Genomic DNA, 13,713 nt, shown 5'->3' with positions numbered 1-13,713 from the left:
GACGAACGGACTTTCATATGTCATGCTCGTGACTGGACCAAAGAACTCAGGGTCGAGGGTCAATCGCTTCTTTACCAACGCAACGACATCCGTGATCAATGTAACATTCGAGGCAGCGAGCAGGGGCGTAACTTAGCCATAATCGCAAATGTACACCTCTTTTGTCATTACGTTCACAGTCGTTGCGGCACCAATGAATGGAGCTTGATTATTCTGGATCCAAGCCTCTCAGAGCCTCAGATTCCTTCGAATGTCGTGTTAGTGCACGACAGTTTCTTTGGCAAATAAGCATTAACGGCATCAACGACGGTAGCTGCTAGGACACCTGGTCCATACAGCGAGAGATTGCAGACAACCCCCAAAGTATCCCAGAGGCTGTGTACTCAACTGATAGTATGTGCTTAGCGCTAGGCCCTGCCTACTCCAAGAATACTTCCACCGGGATTGTGGTAAGATTGACGTAAGGTTTCCTAGCCGTTACGAAGGAGACTCTGGATAGAATAATACGACCAGCTGTTGGCCAGAAAGCGTTCAGTGGCGCTCGAGGCTTGATGGCCAGTTGCAGCAGCAAGCAGAAAGTTCTGACCCAGTCCATAGATTATTACTTGGTGCTCCAGCTCAGTATAGTTGTTGGGCCGACTATCGGAAAGGGAATGTCTTGCTCGGTCTGCGGAACACGAAATTCCTTGACAGTGTATACTAACTTCCACATGTGATCGAGAGACCGCAAACGCTCCGAAATTTGAGGTCGAACTGGCCATTGTCCGTGCCACCTCTTGGATAATCGATTGGGCTGATGTTAGCATACAATTCATCCTAATAGGAAGACCCTTCAGCAGAGATATGGTTTATGGTGTTCGGATGACCAAGGCTTGGAAATGCACTCACGGCAAAGCGGAGCCTTCAAGACTCGCGGGCGATGCTGTTCCCGTTCTCCAGAACTGGAAGTTTCTGTTTACTAGGGAGGCATCCGTGCGCGCAAGTGAGATGTACCACCATACGTGGGTCGATCGATGTCGATGAAGAATGACGCAATGCTTTCTTACGTTTTGAAAGGGTTATTGCCAATGGAACTCCCTGGCCATACTTTATCGGAAACAAATTTCTCTAATTAGGTATGATTGAGCCTTTGTAACACCGTCGAAACGGATACATTTGGGTAGATCTACAGTTTACCACACGATAGTTGATTTCCATGGTGAAATTTGTGCTCGCATTGAGAGTATGACCGATCACGGATAGATGCACTAAAGGGCTGTAATGTGACGGAACTGAAGCTGTTTGAGGTTGATAGGGTGTACGCCAGCTGCTGAGGCGTACAAGCCTCTCGGGCCGATAAGCTTGAGCATACAAACCATCTCATGTATCAGCTCTCATAGGAATTAATACAGTCCTTCATAGCTTCCTGCTACCGCCACATGTAAGCCTCGGGCACCAAGAACGTTCATAGTATCTTGTTTCCCTCTAGGATATTCATTCACTAAGGAATGGAGTAGACTGGCAAGAGGGACAAGATGACATCTCGAACTATCAAGAGATAGGATATCCGAGTATGCGTCTTCGGTGTCTCTGGCTTTCGTGGCCATGTCGAAGTTGGGGTTACGGTAGTTTCATGTTTTCGAAGTCGCCATTTTCGCCGTGGGAGAAGCAGGTGTGCCTGATACGTGACTCCTTCGTAACAGCAAACATCTTCCTTTCACGAAAGTCACGTCAAAGCCCACATTACTTCAATATCTATTTCATAGAAACTCCTGGGGTTCTGCACGCTCCCTGCTTGAACCTGCAGGGGCCCAATGCACCGAAGTGTAGGTAAAAAGGGCGAACAGAGGATCTGAATGCGCCAGCTACTGTAGCGGCGGCTTAAGCAAATCTTTAAGTCGATATGGCGGCGAACCACGATTATTGTAAGTGTGATACAACTCGGACCGTGGCCCTGGTCCTTAGCAGCATCCTCAAATCTTCTCGGTGGTTTAAAAAGAAGGACGATTTCATAAAGAATTCGCCATGTGCGTCTAAATCCTGAAGGACCTGTGACGAGGTTGAGGTCAGTTAGTCACGTGTGTCTCAAGACGAGTTGAAGCACTAGGGAATCGACTGGATGTGGGGGGTGGGGGTATGGGCTGAATTAGTACTGATACGCCGCTTTCTTGCAGGCGCATTCCTAACAACTATGGCTGTGCAGGGTAGACGACTGGAAGCTCAACATGGCTAAGCCGCAAAATGGTATCTATCCTTCTAGACATGAGGGTCGAATATACCAACGCTTGGCTCGCTATGCCACACAATCTATATTGCTAACAAATATAACATCGTACATTCCCTTTTATCTATCCTTACCTTCTAGATCTGTCATAACTCGTATCTTCTTTGTAGAAACCCGGAAAGTATTCCACCTCCCTGTTCCCCTCTTCCTGCAGCAACCTCCCATGACTATCCTGCCTCACTACTCTCCCCGCCTGCAGCACTTCATCCGCATCGAACGGCGTCGCAGGGATATCCACATCGACCTCCTCAAAGTGGTCGCGCAGCGGCGTGCGTTGGTACCCTGGTCCGTACAAGACACCTTCCTCATGATCCCTCGACGGCTCGTCATCGCTGCCGCGCTTCGTAGCACTCGACGCCCGCGTCGACGATTCACCCGTCACCTTCTGTGGGAAGAAGCCAGATCCGTTTAGCGTGGCGAACGTGCTCGGTGTCCCTGGGCGACTGATGAGGTCCTCGGGTCTGCCATAGAGCTCGCCGTCCCCGCCGAATTGTTCTCGGAACTCGGCTCTCTTCTTGAAGTTCTCAAAGTCCAGATCTTCTTCCGCAACGAGCTCTACACTGGGAAGATCTTGAGCGACAGGGACGGGCTTGCCTGGCTCGGCGGAATCCATCTCTGCCATGAAGACGTCACTGTAGCCGTAAGGCGTCGTCGGCATAGCGCGGTCCGTGGACCGGCGGTGTGGCGCTTCGAAGATGTTCCGGTCGCCGATGCTGGAGCGGTGGCCGTATATTTCTTTCAGGAGGTGCTGCGACTTGGCGTGCACCATAGGCGTGATCAACTTCTTGTATAGTGCAGGATGCCCGAAGCGCACGGCGACGCGGTCGTTGCGCTTCATTTTCTTGCCATCTGGCGACGCGGCGTCTTCAGCGTCGGAGAAGGGCTGGGTGGAGTAGTAAATGAGCTTGTCGTCGAAGGCACGCTTGCAGTACCATTTGAAGGCGAGGAGTAGCAAAGGGAGGGGTATCATGGCGTATAGCATATTACCGTTGCGCACTGAATTTATGCTTCCAACGCCCTGCGCGCCGACAACGAGGGCAATGACGGCATTTCCGAGGGCGACGCTGATGAGCATTCTGTTGACGAGAAGGCGCCAGAAGCGGCCACCGGATTCTGTCTTGGTGATGAGAACGTATTGGACCATGTATTTCTTGAACCAGCACTCGATGGCGAGATAGAAAGCTGTGACAGGGAGGATAATTGGTTGTAAGGTGCCGAACGTAAGACCGACTACTGCGACTTGCAGGTAACTGTTGTAGTACTCGGCGTACATGAACGGTTGAGGGGCGCTCAGCTCGATGAGCTGGCGAGGTGTAGGGGTGAAGAGCTTGCGCTGAATATAGCTCCGTACCAACGGCCATGCTTGAGCAAGATCCGTAGCTGCTGAAAGGTTCTTTTGCATCTGCCAAGTCAACCAAAAAGTGGACATATTGCAGAGCCCCGTCATGACTTTGGAGAAGACGTGCGCTGATTTAATTGCTTCCCAGATGCCTTGATCTTTCGCGGCAATGACAGTGGCGACGAAACGCCATGCTGAACCAAAGATGGAAAAGACAATCAGGTTGTTGAAGACGAAGAAGATGTACAAACGGGCCGTGACGTGACGCTCTCTGGAAGTCTTTGAGACGTCACCTGAATGAGTGTACAGGCGACGGAACATGACCGGTATGCCCATATAGATCAAAGTTTGTACGGTCGGGGCTAGAATTCCTTGAGCAATACCCCAGCCAGTGGGATGGGCCACCAAATTAGTCTGGAAAGCAGGCCAAACAAGCCCCAAATGCGAGAAGTCCGAAAGGAAAACTGAAGTGGCAATGTTAGGAACGATGTAAGCGGCCGTGAAAAGAATCATCCAAAGGCCGTCCCAAAACATGCGAGCCCGCCGAGTCCTCCTAGTCATGGGAAGGTTCTGCCAAAGAAGATCATGAGGCTTAGGAGCGAGGTAAACGTCGCAGCCTTTGGGTCCCTTCTTCTTCGATGCGTATGCCACAGCGTGGGCATCTTCGATACGCGGATAGCTGGCAAAGCCGTAGGGTGTAGGGTTCCTCTTGTCGACGGTCTCGCGCACTTCTTTGATTTGTATTTCGAGCCTTGAAATGCGATCCGTCAGGTAATCTATAGCATCGACCTTGTGTTTACCATAAATTGATCGGTCGTCTTTCTCAGGCTCGCACATCGGCCGCTTCTCCGGCAACCTCTCCGGATTGTTCAAGTACTTGGCTAGGACAGCTTCGAGCTCACGAACAGCTTCACCGTGCGCTTCGATCAATTTGGGGAGATCTTTGACGTTGCGACCAATCGCGGTTCGTGGAAGAGTTTGCGTCGGCTTGGCTATGTTAACGAGCTCAGCGATTCCGTCGTCTGTCCTCGACGACTCGGGGATGTGAGTGAGCTATCGCAATATCAGTATGTAAATTTAAGGGTAACATCAATTATCTTACCAGCAGCGTTCTGGAATGGAGCGACTGTTGGTAGTCGGCACTCTCAAAATACGCCCTCTTCAACCGGTATACGGCCCGATAGTTCCACCACAAGAAACCACAAATGGTCCCCTGGAATAGATATGAGCAAATGACGAAAGCCCAGAACTTGGGCCCAAAAATATACTGGGGCGTGAACTTCATCAGCGTCGCAACATTGTCCCATTGCTCGTAAAAAGCACTGCCTCCGACTACATTGATTGGTATCAAGATGCCGCAGCCGAACACAGACAGGACGAGGAAGATATTCCGCAGCATCCGCAGAAAGCGCAAGAAGACCACGGCATCCAGGCCAATCTTTTCTACCAGCTCTTGTTCCTTGACACCGCGTATTGCTGCGATCCACCCGAGGGGCTTGCGGTCGAGTTGTCGCGGCGCGTGTTTCTCATCGGCATGTTTTGCACGCGGAGCGTAGACGCGGGAGTTGCGGGGCCGAAGGATGCAGAAGAGGAGGAAAAGAGCGCCGGAGATGGCGAAGGCGTAGACAATGGCGGCGTAGATGGAGTTTTGTTGGACCTGGGAAGGTTAGCCATGTATGGGAGAGGCAATTGAATGGTTCTGTCCATACCTCTGCTTGAAACGGATCCGCTATTAAGTTCAGAAACTGGTCAGTACTGTCGGATCCTGAGCCAGACGACTGCCGCGGGTAGACATTCATAGTTGCATTGATGTTTGAAGAAGCGAGTGAGAAGAAAGATAGCACAGTGGACAAGTATCAAAGAAAGAACGACCCTGGAGGTTTGATTGAGATGAAAATAAGAACAACGCGTCAAGTGTCGTCTCAAGCAATGATCCAGACCATTCTATCTCCATCCCTCGTCGAGCCCGCGTCTGTTGGGAGCCACTTTTGCACCCTTTCAGCGCAACGATCGCCACGCGACGTCATTCTAGTGCCCGGGGCCCCACCAGCGTAGCAATCGATAGCGATCGACGGCAATCGATAACGTGGCCTTCGCGAAACCAACAACGTGCCGTAGGCACTATGCAGAACGACTGTTTCACGATCGCGAACTTATCAGTCCATATGTAGGCAAAGTATGGTTCGTGACAGACGCCAGGGTATGCAGTTCGTTGGGTCGCGTGGCGCTTGGCAGGCACATCAATCCAAGAAAGCAGGATTTTCGCATCTAAAAAAGGTCCGAGCCAATCAGATATGCACGTCGTCGAAGACGTTTGGAAATGCGGGTGAACGGTCGCGAGACGAGGGGCAAGTCACCCATGGTTGAGAGGCGGTAGTCCACGTTTCGTATGCAGGGTCGGAGATTACATACTGCAGGTTGTCAGGCTCCCATCGATATTTTCCCTATCAACTAAAGTGCTGTGTATACACATAGCTCAACGGCTTCGCTTGTCCAAGATCCGGCCTGGCTGCTCGACGTTGTTCATACGTCCTTCTTCGTAAATCCAATCGTAACGTGCAAGTCCCAGCGCAAATAAGCCCCAGAGGTCCTGTCCTCGAGCGCCTTCTGCTTCGCCTCACTGACCTCTTGCTCATTCCAGTAACCTTCCTCCTTGATCTTGGCCAGATTAGCTAGCGCGCCGAACACCGCGCCAATGCCGATCTCCGTAAAGTCAGGCCGTTGCTCGATAAGTCGATCCGTGCTCAGCACGTCCTCCTCGATCCTCTCCAGACCTGCATCGGCGTACATCTTCTGCCACTCCGGTGGAAAACACCATCGGAAGCGTTTGACAAGTGTACCGTTGAACTGTTTCTGTCCCTGGGTGAGGAAGTGTCCTGGCGTAGATGAAGGCGACGCCCCACGGAAGCCCCGCGCTTCGAGGAAGTTGCCTTCCGTCCACTGAATAGCACCGCCGGGCTTGAGGAGCGTGAGGATGTTCTGTAGGGTGGGCTCCCACACGCCTACGCCCATCGAGATGATGATCAATCGAATGTTCACCAGGTCGAACTTGCCCCTCAGCTCTTCTGGGATTGGCTTCTTGAAGTCGCCTAGTTCGAGTGTGACATTGGAGGGGAGAGAGTCAGTTGGCAAGAATTGGTCCGGGGAGATGTCGTAGCCATTGAATGTGTAAGTGGACGGGACGACTTTCGCGAGTTCAGTCATCCATATTCCAGTGCCAGTACCGATATCTGCTATCCGTGCGTTCTCTGGCAGGACCGCGGCGATGGAGGGATGGAGAAGGTAGCCAATGGCTCTATCAGCTTGTCAGCTCTCTGTCTCTAAATCACAGACTGTACCTATGGTAGGTTGCAACAACTCACTTGGTCCAGATGTGGTGCTGCTTGATCAACCGCTGCTGCTCCTCGGTTGCTCGTCCCAGCCAATAAGGCTATGGCACTCTATATCAGCCATCAATTCAGCACATGTTGGGGATCCCAGACATACCTCATCGTGGCCGTTGGTCTGTGCCATGTCTTGTCCTACTCGTTCCTGCAGGTGCTGTTGAACTTGAGAGTGCCCTGTGCTTGGGCTCACGCCACGTATGAACGGCGGCAAGTCAGATGTCTTTAGAGTCGCGGCCACCAATGACCTCGTGCGAGTCCTTCTTGGCTAACAAGAAAGTGGGTTAGAAGTAGAAGCCGGCGATGCGGTGTGGCCGAATCGGTTAGCGTTAGTCTTGGTACTTAGCCGATCACACCCTGGTGCATTGGAAGTGAGTTGTCTGAGAAGTGAAGATAAGCTGATTGTTTTAAATTGGTGTGGTGTTTTTCAAACAGTCGAGAACAACCTGCTAGTGTTGGCATAATCAAAGATTTCACTTTACGGGTCCGTACTTAAGTGCATTAAACCAGTCAGCTCAATCACATGACAGTGCACCTACCCAATATCGTACTGATAAAGTCCCCATGTGGTGAGAGAACCTAGTATGAGTTGAATCAACACGGCCAATAGGTGGACTGTGTAATCTGTCGGGGCCGTGTATAGTCCAGAAGCCCAACGGAAAGTCTGATTGCAGCCTCCATCAATGAATTGACCGCTGGGAAATCAGTCGGGCTTTTTTGGCTACACTACACGAACACCCACATGCATGAAATGAAAAGCGACTATATGTCTTGGCAGCTGTTAAGCCGTGCCGCACCGTACACCAGTTATCCATTTGGTACTCTCGATATCCCTCTGCCCGTGTGCATCATCTGACCAAGCGTTCCGCACCGCGCACCCATCGACCTCATCACATGCAACTATATCCTTGAACACAGGATAGTCGAAAAGATTGCTCAAGGCGGATGCTGCCACGTATGTGATACACCTGTGACCAGCTTACATGTGCATATAAGCCGGGCGTTCGCAAGGAGGTGGATAGCTATGTCAGCAACAAAGGCTACCCGCGGCAAGGGTGAGCATACATGATACCAGCGCTTCCGCAGTATTATTTTCTGGGCATGTAGAAGTGTCTGCCATTCTGCTTAAGAGTGGCGATTAAGATATCTTTGGGTAATTTGTGCTTGGATCCAAATTACTCATTCCAGAGCGAAACATCTCTCAACATTATCCGTATTATTTCCCCACCAAGCCGGCATCTTAATCTGCTTCCCACTCCCAAAGAACAGAAATATCAGCAGCATGTTGAAATTGAACGCCGCATCGAACGCTGCAGCAACAATGTAATTGTACCGCTTCCAGATCTTGAAGTGGTGCCGAAAGATCCAGTACATGGCTACAAATCCGCCAATCCAAGCGCTGAAGTAACCCGTCGACAGGTTGCCGTAAAATACAGTAATTCCAGAGAAGAATATCGTAGTGTTCCAGAGATGGAACTTGAGCTTCGACTTTGGAAACGCGCGATACAAGGCGTATACAGCGAGTGGCGCTACAGCGCCGATGAGAAAGCCGTATGGCAGGACTTTCAGCTCGCTGGCGCCGAACATACGCTTGGGGCCTATGACGGCGTATTGCACGCCGATAGTATTACTGCTCACCAGACTTTGTCCGGTCCATTGATGTAGAGGGTCTGTCTTTGCGCCAGATAGGTAGTCGAATTTCGTATTGAGGACCCAGCGAATCACACCGTAATTGATCGGTATGCCCAGGATGCTTCCAAAAACTTGGCTGAAGAAGACGGTCCGTGGTGGAATGTGCATGTAATGCCCGATGCGTTGATCTTGCAACATGTACTGTGCTCTGTACCACGCATCGCCTGCAATGGCTCCGTAAACGGAAGGCCCGCAAGGATGATGGTGACCGGCTCCCGCAGCGGTGTGTACCATATAGCCGTAGATTAGCTCGTTGAAGTCGCCGATTGCGACTTGATAGTTGGAAATTGCGTAAAGGTAGCCCAGAGGGACGACAACGATGAAACCGGTCGCGACACCAACGATCACTGTCCACCAAGGGATGAAGAGTTGGCCGGATCCGACAATAGCAAGCAAGATGACAAAGCCAGCTAGGAACAACGCTGCGAACCACCATCCAGGGACTTCTTTGTACGACCGCTGGAGAATGTTCAGGCGATCAGTGTACTGGTGGTGGATGTTCGGTTCCTCAGCACCGGCAGAAGTTTGCCCCTTTTTGGCTTCGCTGCGAGCTTTCCGCGCGGCCATGTTCTTTCCAAGTGTTGCTAGAATGGCTGGTCCTCCGAAGGTAGCCAGCCAGACAAAAGCTGATGGCAGCTTGGCATAGTTGAAAAAAGTGGCCCAGGCGAACTGCAGCCCCATGTAGGCCGGACCATACTCCTCCCAGGCAGTCTCGTTCAGACTAAAGTCGCTGGTGGAAATCTTGGCGGTTGGATACTTAGTGCCATTTGCCAAGAGCAGTGAGTTGGACATCAATCCATGTTTGTAGGAGCCTAGACTTCCCCACTTAGCGGCTGGAAGTAGAACCCAGCAATTGAATGCGAAGGCAAGGAAGAGAACTGTCTGTGTCCAAAATGGTGTGATCAAGATAGAGGTACCATTCCAGTTTATGTTGGACCAATCGAGACTTAGGTTCATGAAACCCATACCTCCGAGGCCAGATCCGATGAAGTTGGCGACAGGATTCCTTGGGGCGACCCAGCACAGAAATGCAAGCGAGGAAGTCATTGGGAAGACGTATTCCGGTAGGAACTGCCAGAGCGTCATTCCAACAAGGCACAGAAAAAAGATGTGCATCTGTCGTTTGGCCAATGGACTGTTGCGGTCCTGCTTGCGGAAGGTCTCGAACAGAGTGGTTTGCATAAGCGCTTGAGGCCATACATACTCAGGCTCCCATAACAGCAGGGAACGAGCGATTGCAGCGATAGCGTAGCCCACCCAGACAATGGCTAACATGAAGAAGATAGCCACGGCGGGATTGATCCTGGTGTCGTACCACAACTCGGCCATGGAGATTGGCTCCAGAGAAGTTAGCACGCGAATAATTGTAAGGTCTTTCAACGGAGGTAACTTACCGTGTATCCCAGGTTGTAAGTCGCACCCGATGCCGCAGTTAGAGTAACAAGAACATGTTCCTTGATGCTCCACGGTGCCGGATTCAAGTTGAAACCGTAGCCAAAAGGCAGGTTGATCTGCCAGGCTGGCAAGACCTTCGCAAGCCCATGACCGACGTAATGACAAGCGATTTGTACGAAGAAGACTGAGTATGGCGCTTGGGTCGTACGGTAGTGGCTCATCTGCGACAGGAAGGCTCCAGGAACGATGAACAAGATGCAGAGAACGAAGTAGCGGAAGGTGATTGTTGGGAGAGTGGGATCATCTTCCAAAGAAACGGTTTGGCGCACGATGAGTGGAAGTTGGGCGATCTCAGGGTCATCGTGAGCTTCCTCTTCGACAATCGCAGTGTCATCTAGTGCATCGAGTCCAGATGGCGATTGGGCTTCCGAGGTGCTAATGTCGGTGCCCTTGTTGTCGGCTGTTGACCCGAAGTGGCTTGGGACTGGGCTAAGCTCAGCGCTTGACATCTTGGCCGTCGCCTTGTCAGCATTAGTCTCAGCCATCGCAAGTGGCTTGTCGTTCTTCCATCTTTGTCGACTTCAAGATCCTTAAGGACTACATCTTCGAAATTTTAGTCGATTGCGCCATTCGAAGTCTGCATTGTGTCATCTCAAGGTTAGCCAGCAAAAGCTGCACGCCCGACCCGCTTGCGCGGCCACCTAACGACGGCGCGCCGATTCAATGCCGAAGCCTTGCATTTTCTCCACTGTAGGTCGTTAGCTCGATTGGCAATCAAAACCTGCCATTATCTGCGACCCAGAGTGGTAACCTGCCCGATGCGCTATATGGCATTCGTACAACAGGTCAAATGGATGGAAGGCCTCGTACTGAGATTGCAATCGTATCTCATTCTAGCGCGTTGGCGACTCAGCTGTAGCAACTTGAGTGCATGTTGCGCAGTCCGCATATTCGGAAAACAGCAGACAGTTTGTATGAATCGATTAAAACTTTTGACCTGATGTTCTCTATCTTGCGCGAGAGTCAGACATTTGAGGTGGCATTGCACGTATTCAATAACAGGTGTGTAGTATGCCGAAACATGCTTTCAGAAAGACAACTTTTGGCCACCATCCGTGCACATCAACGTAACTTAAGCCTGCTCGACTTTAGGTGTAGGAGTTCCTGTATGAGGACAATGCTACACAAGTCCACAGTATGTCCCTCGCTAGACAAGTCGGATCTGCTGCACACTACCTAAAGCGTGGGGATCCGGAACACCAAGCCGGAGCTGCCGGCGCGACTACATCGCAACGACATCCGTCAAATACATATATTCTTTCGCGCAAACAAACCTCCAAACACTGACCTCACAGATTCCTTCCTCCCATATATGCCTGCTGCCTGACAGGAATGGCCACGACCGACAACAACCGCCAACACCGCCACAATGAACATTCCCACCACAATGCGCGCCTGGCAGTGGACCACCTGCCCAACAACTCTCGAATCGGCACTGTCCCTCAATACTGACGCTCCTGTCCCTTCCCGCCCCCTCGCCCCAGGCGAATCCCTCGTCCGCGTCCACGCCGCCGCCCTCAACCCAGTCGACTACAAGCTCGCCGAGCTGCCCCTCATAGGCCGCCTCGCGATCCCCAAGCCCGCAACCCCTGGTCTCGACTTTGCAGGCGTCGTCGCACGCACCGGCCCCGACTCACCGCTCAAGATTGGCCAGCGCGTCTTCGGGAAACTAGAGCCAAAACAGCAATTTGGCACGCTGGAAGAGTATATTATCGGCTCGCGAGAGGGCACAGTGCCGCTGCCGGAGGGTGTATCATTTGAGGCGGGCGCGGCGCTGGGCGTGTGCGGGTTGGTTACGTATCAAGCTCTCACGAAGCATTTGAGGGGTGGGGAGCGGGTGGTTGTGAACGGAGGGAGTGGGGGGACGGGCGTGTTTGCGGTACAGATTGCGAGGGCGTTAGGGTGCGAGGTTGTGGCTACGTGTTCGGGTGAGCCTACTTGCACTGCTTTGGAGATAAGTTCGAAGGGTTGTGCTAATCTGTGGACGGTGTAGGTGCGAATGTGCAGCTGTGCAAGGATATGGGTGCTGACGAGGTGATTGATTACCGCACCCAGAGTGTTACAGATGTGCTCGAGAAGAGCGGGAAGAAAGTCGATTTTGTGCTCGATAATGTGGGTGAGCCCGCTGCATTATACTGGCGAGCATCAAAGTTCACCAAGCCGGGGGCGAAGTACGTACAGATAGGGTCGCAGGTCAGTTTGGGGTTCATATACGACCTTACTTTTAGGTTCGTCGTACCTACGTGGCTGGGAGGTGGGCGGAGGCCGTTCTCCTTTGCTATGGCGTCGACGAATTTGAAGGACTATGAGGGTTTAGCGGGCTTGGTGGCAGAGGGCAAGGTCAAGCCGGTGATTGATGAGGTGTTTGAGATGAAGGATGTTCCACAGGGATACAAGAAGTTGAGGACTGGGCGAGCGAGGGGAAAGATTGTTGTAAGAGTTGTGGATGAGTCTTAAAGAAGAAAGCAGACGAAGTTACGAAGCGATGATTGCATGGGTGTTTCAGCGATGCATTGGCGTAATGAAAGTCCGGTATGTTTCTTTAGATCGATTAATGTTTCCAAATTATCACTATACACCCAACGTCAAGTTCATGTAGCTGATGCGTACCCAGTCCAGCTCCTCCCCCCCCGCTAAAATTGCAGTGCATTTGTCTTTCGCAACCACACGAATGCTCAAGGACAACAACAAGATGTCTGTGTAAGTGTTGGTCATGGCGTACCCTCATAAATCGCTCAAGATGACATCATTCAGGTAATTCTATTCAAACCCTCAAGCCTATGCCTAAAATCTTCCTCCCGAATCCTGTCCACCCTGACTGTCCTCTTCAACTCCAACCCCACCCTCCTCTCCCACCCCCTAATCGCCTCCGTGTGATCCGCACACTTTTCCACAACACCCAAAGCGTCCCTCAGATGCCCCCTCAGCACTCCAGGCAGCTCCGTCTCAAAACCCACCTCGCGCATAAACTCCTGCGTAATCCCTAGATCGTTCACCAACAGCGCCAGCGCAAACCCGCTGCGAAACTCCCGCGTAAGCATGTCCCTGCGCACCGTATCCAGCGAGCAGAAATTCACTGCAGTCCCGACATTCAGCACGTCGACGATGGTCTGTGGTTCGAGACCCCATTTTTTACCCGCGACGAGGGACTCGTAAAGCGCGCAGAGGCCGGACGCTATGACGTAGTTGTTTATCGTCTTCATAGCATGACCGGATCCCAGGGGGCCCATGTGAAAGATGTAGCGGCCCATGGACTCGAGGACAGGGAGGGCGCGCTGGTAGATGTCCGGGAATGAGGAACCGACCATCAGCGTGCATTCACCGGCATCGGTGGCATGCATGTAGGTTTGGGTTATAGGTGCATCAAGGAGGGTCAGGGACTGCGCTTCCAGGTCTTTGCCGAGGGGACGGTGGAGAGGGGTGAAGAGGAAGATATGTCGATGATGATTGTATTTGGTTTGAGGGATGGCGCGATACCGTTCTTGCCCAACATGACTTCGCGGACGACACCGCCATTAGGGAGCATGGTGACGATGAGGTCGTAGTCCTTGAAGGAGTCTGGGCTACCGTTTGATGCGGTG

The 13,713-nt window shown here is 52.0% G+C and overlaps 5 protein-coding genes across 5 annotated transcripts; 1 reads left to right on the top strand and 4 right to left on the bottom strand.

The window, feature by feature from the left end:
* Positions 1 to 2,272: 2,272 nt before the first annotated feature.
* Positions 2,273 to 5,763, bottom strand: CC84DRAFT_486326 (DUF221-domain-containing protein). Its single transcript, XM_018186469.1, has 3 exons — positions 5,312 to 5,763; positions 4,705 to 5,259; positions 2,273 to 4,655 (listed from the first exon to the last, which is right to left on the bottom strand). The coding sequence occupies exons 1-3, from the start codon at positions 5,399 to 5,401 to the stop codon at positions 2,334 to 2,336; spliced, it is 2,967 nt and encodes a 988-aa protein (XP_018040863.1). The 5' UTR covers positions 5,402 to 5,763; the 3' UTR covers positions 2,273 to 2,333.
* CC84DRAFT_486325 (S-adenosyl-L-methionine-dependent methyltransferase) lies at positions 5,764 to 7,253 on the bottom strand. The gene is made up of 3 exons (XM_018186468.1): positions 7,089 to 7,253; positions 6,965 to 7,032; positions 5,764 to 6,897 (listed from the first exon to the last, which is right to left on the bottom strand). Exons 1-3 carry the CDS (start codon positions 7,113 to 7,115, stop codon positions 6,126 to 6,128), a joined length of 867 nt encoding a protein of 288 aa, XP_018040862.1. The 5' UTR covers positions 7,116 to 7,253; the 3' UTR covers positions 5,764 to 6,125.
* Positions 7,254 to 7,721: 468 nt separating this feature from the next.
* CC84DRAFT_1112859 (OPT oligopeptide transporter) lies at positions 7,722 to 10,700 on the bottom strand. Its single transcript, XM_018175332.1, has 2 exons — positions 10,072 to 10,700; positions 7,722 to 10,015 (listed from the first exon to the last, which is right to left on the bottom strand). The coding sequence occupies exons 1-2, from the start codon at positions 10,615 to 10,617 to the stop codon at positions 8,165 to 8,167; spliced, it is 2,397 nt and encodes a 798-aa protein (XP_018040861.1). The 5' UTR covers positions 10,618 to 10,700; the 3' UTR covers positions 7,722 to 8,164.
* An 801-nt stretch (positions 10,701 to 11,501) lies between these two features.
* CC84DRAFT_1256323 (oxidoreductase domain-containing protein) lies at positions 11,502 to 12,712 on the top strand (the record flags this gene model as incomplete). Its single annotated transcript, XM_018184613.1, has 2 exons — positions 11,502 to 12,060; positions 12,126 to 12,712. The coding sequence occupies 2 exons, from the start codon at positions 11,502 to 11,504 to the stop codon at positions 12,587 to 12,589; spliced, it is 1,023 nt and encodes a 340-aa protein (XP_018040860.1). The 3' UTR covers positions 12,590 to 12,712.
* On the bottom strand, positions 12,707 to 13,699 carry CC84DRAFT_486285 (6-phosphogluconate dehydrogenase C-terminal domain-like protein). The gene has a single exon (XM_018186467.1). The coding sequence runs from the start codon at positions 13,471 to 13,473 to the stop codon at positions 12,883 to 12,885; it is 591 nt and encodes a 196-aa protein (XP_018040859.1). The 5' UTR covers positions 13,474 to 13,699; the 3' UTR covers positions 12,707 to 12,882.
* Between the last annotated feature and the right edge of the window lie 14 nt (positions 13,700 to 13,713).

The sequence above is a fragment of the Paraphaeosphaeria sporulosa genome, assembly GCF_001642045.1.
Source record: "Paraphaeosphaeria sporulosa strain AP3s5-JAC2a unplaced genomic scaffold CC84scaffold_2, whole genome shotgun sequence".
Lineage (NCBI taxonomy): Eukaryota > Fungi > Ascomycota > Dothideomycetes > Pleosporales > Didymosphaeriaceae > Paraphaeosphaeria > Paraphaeosphaeria sporulosa.
This window is presented reverse-complemented; position numbering and strand designations above follow the sequence as displayed.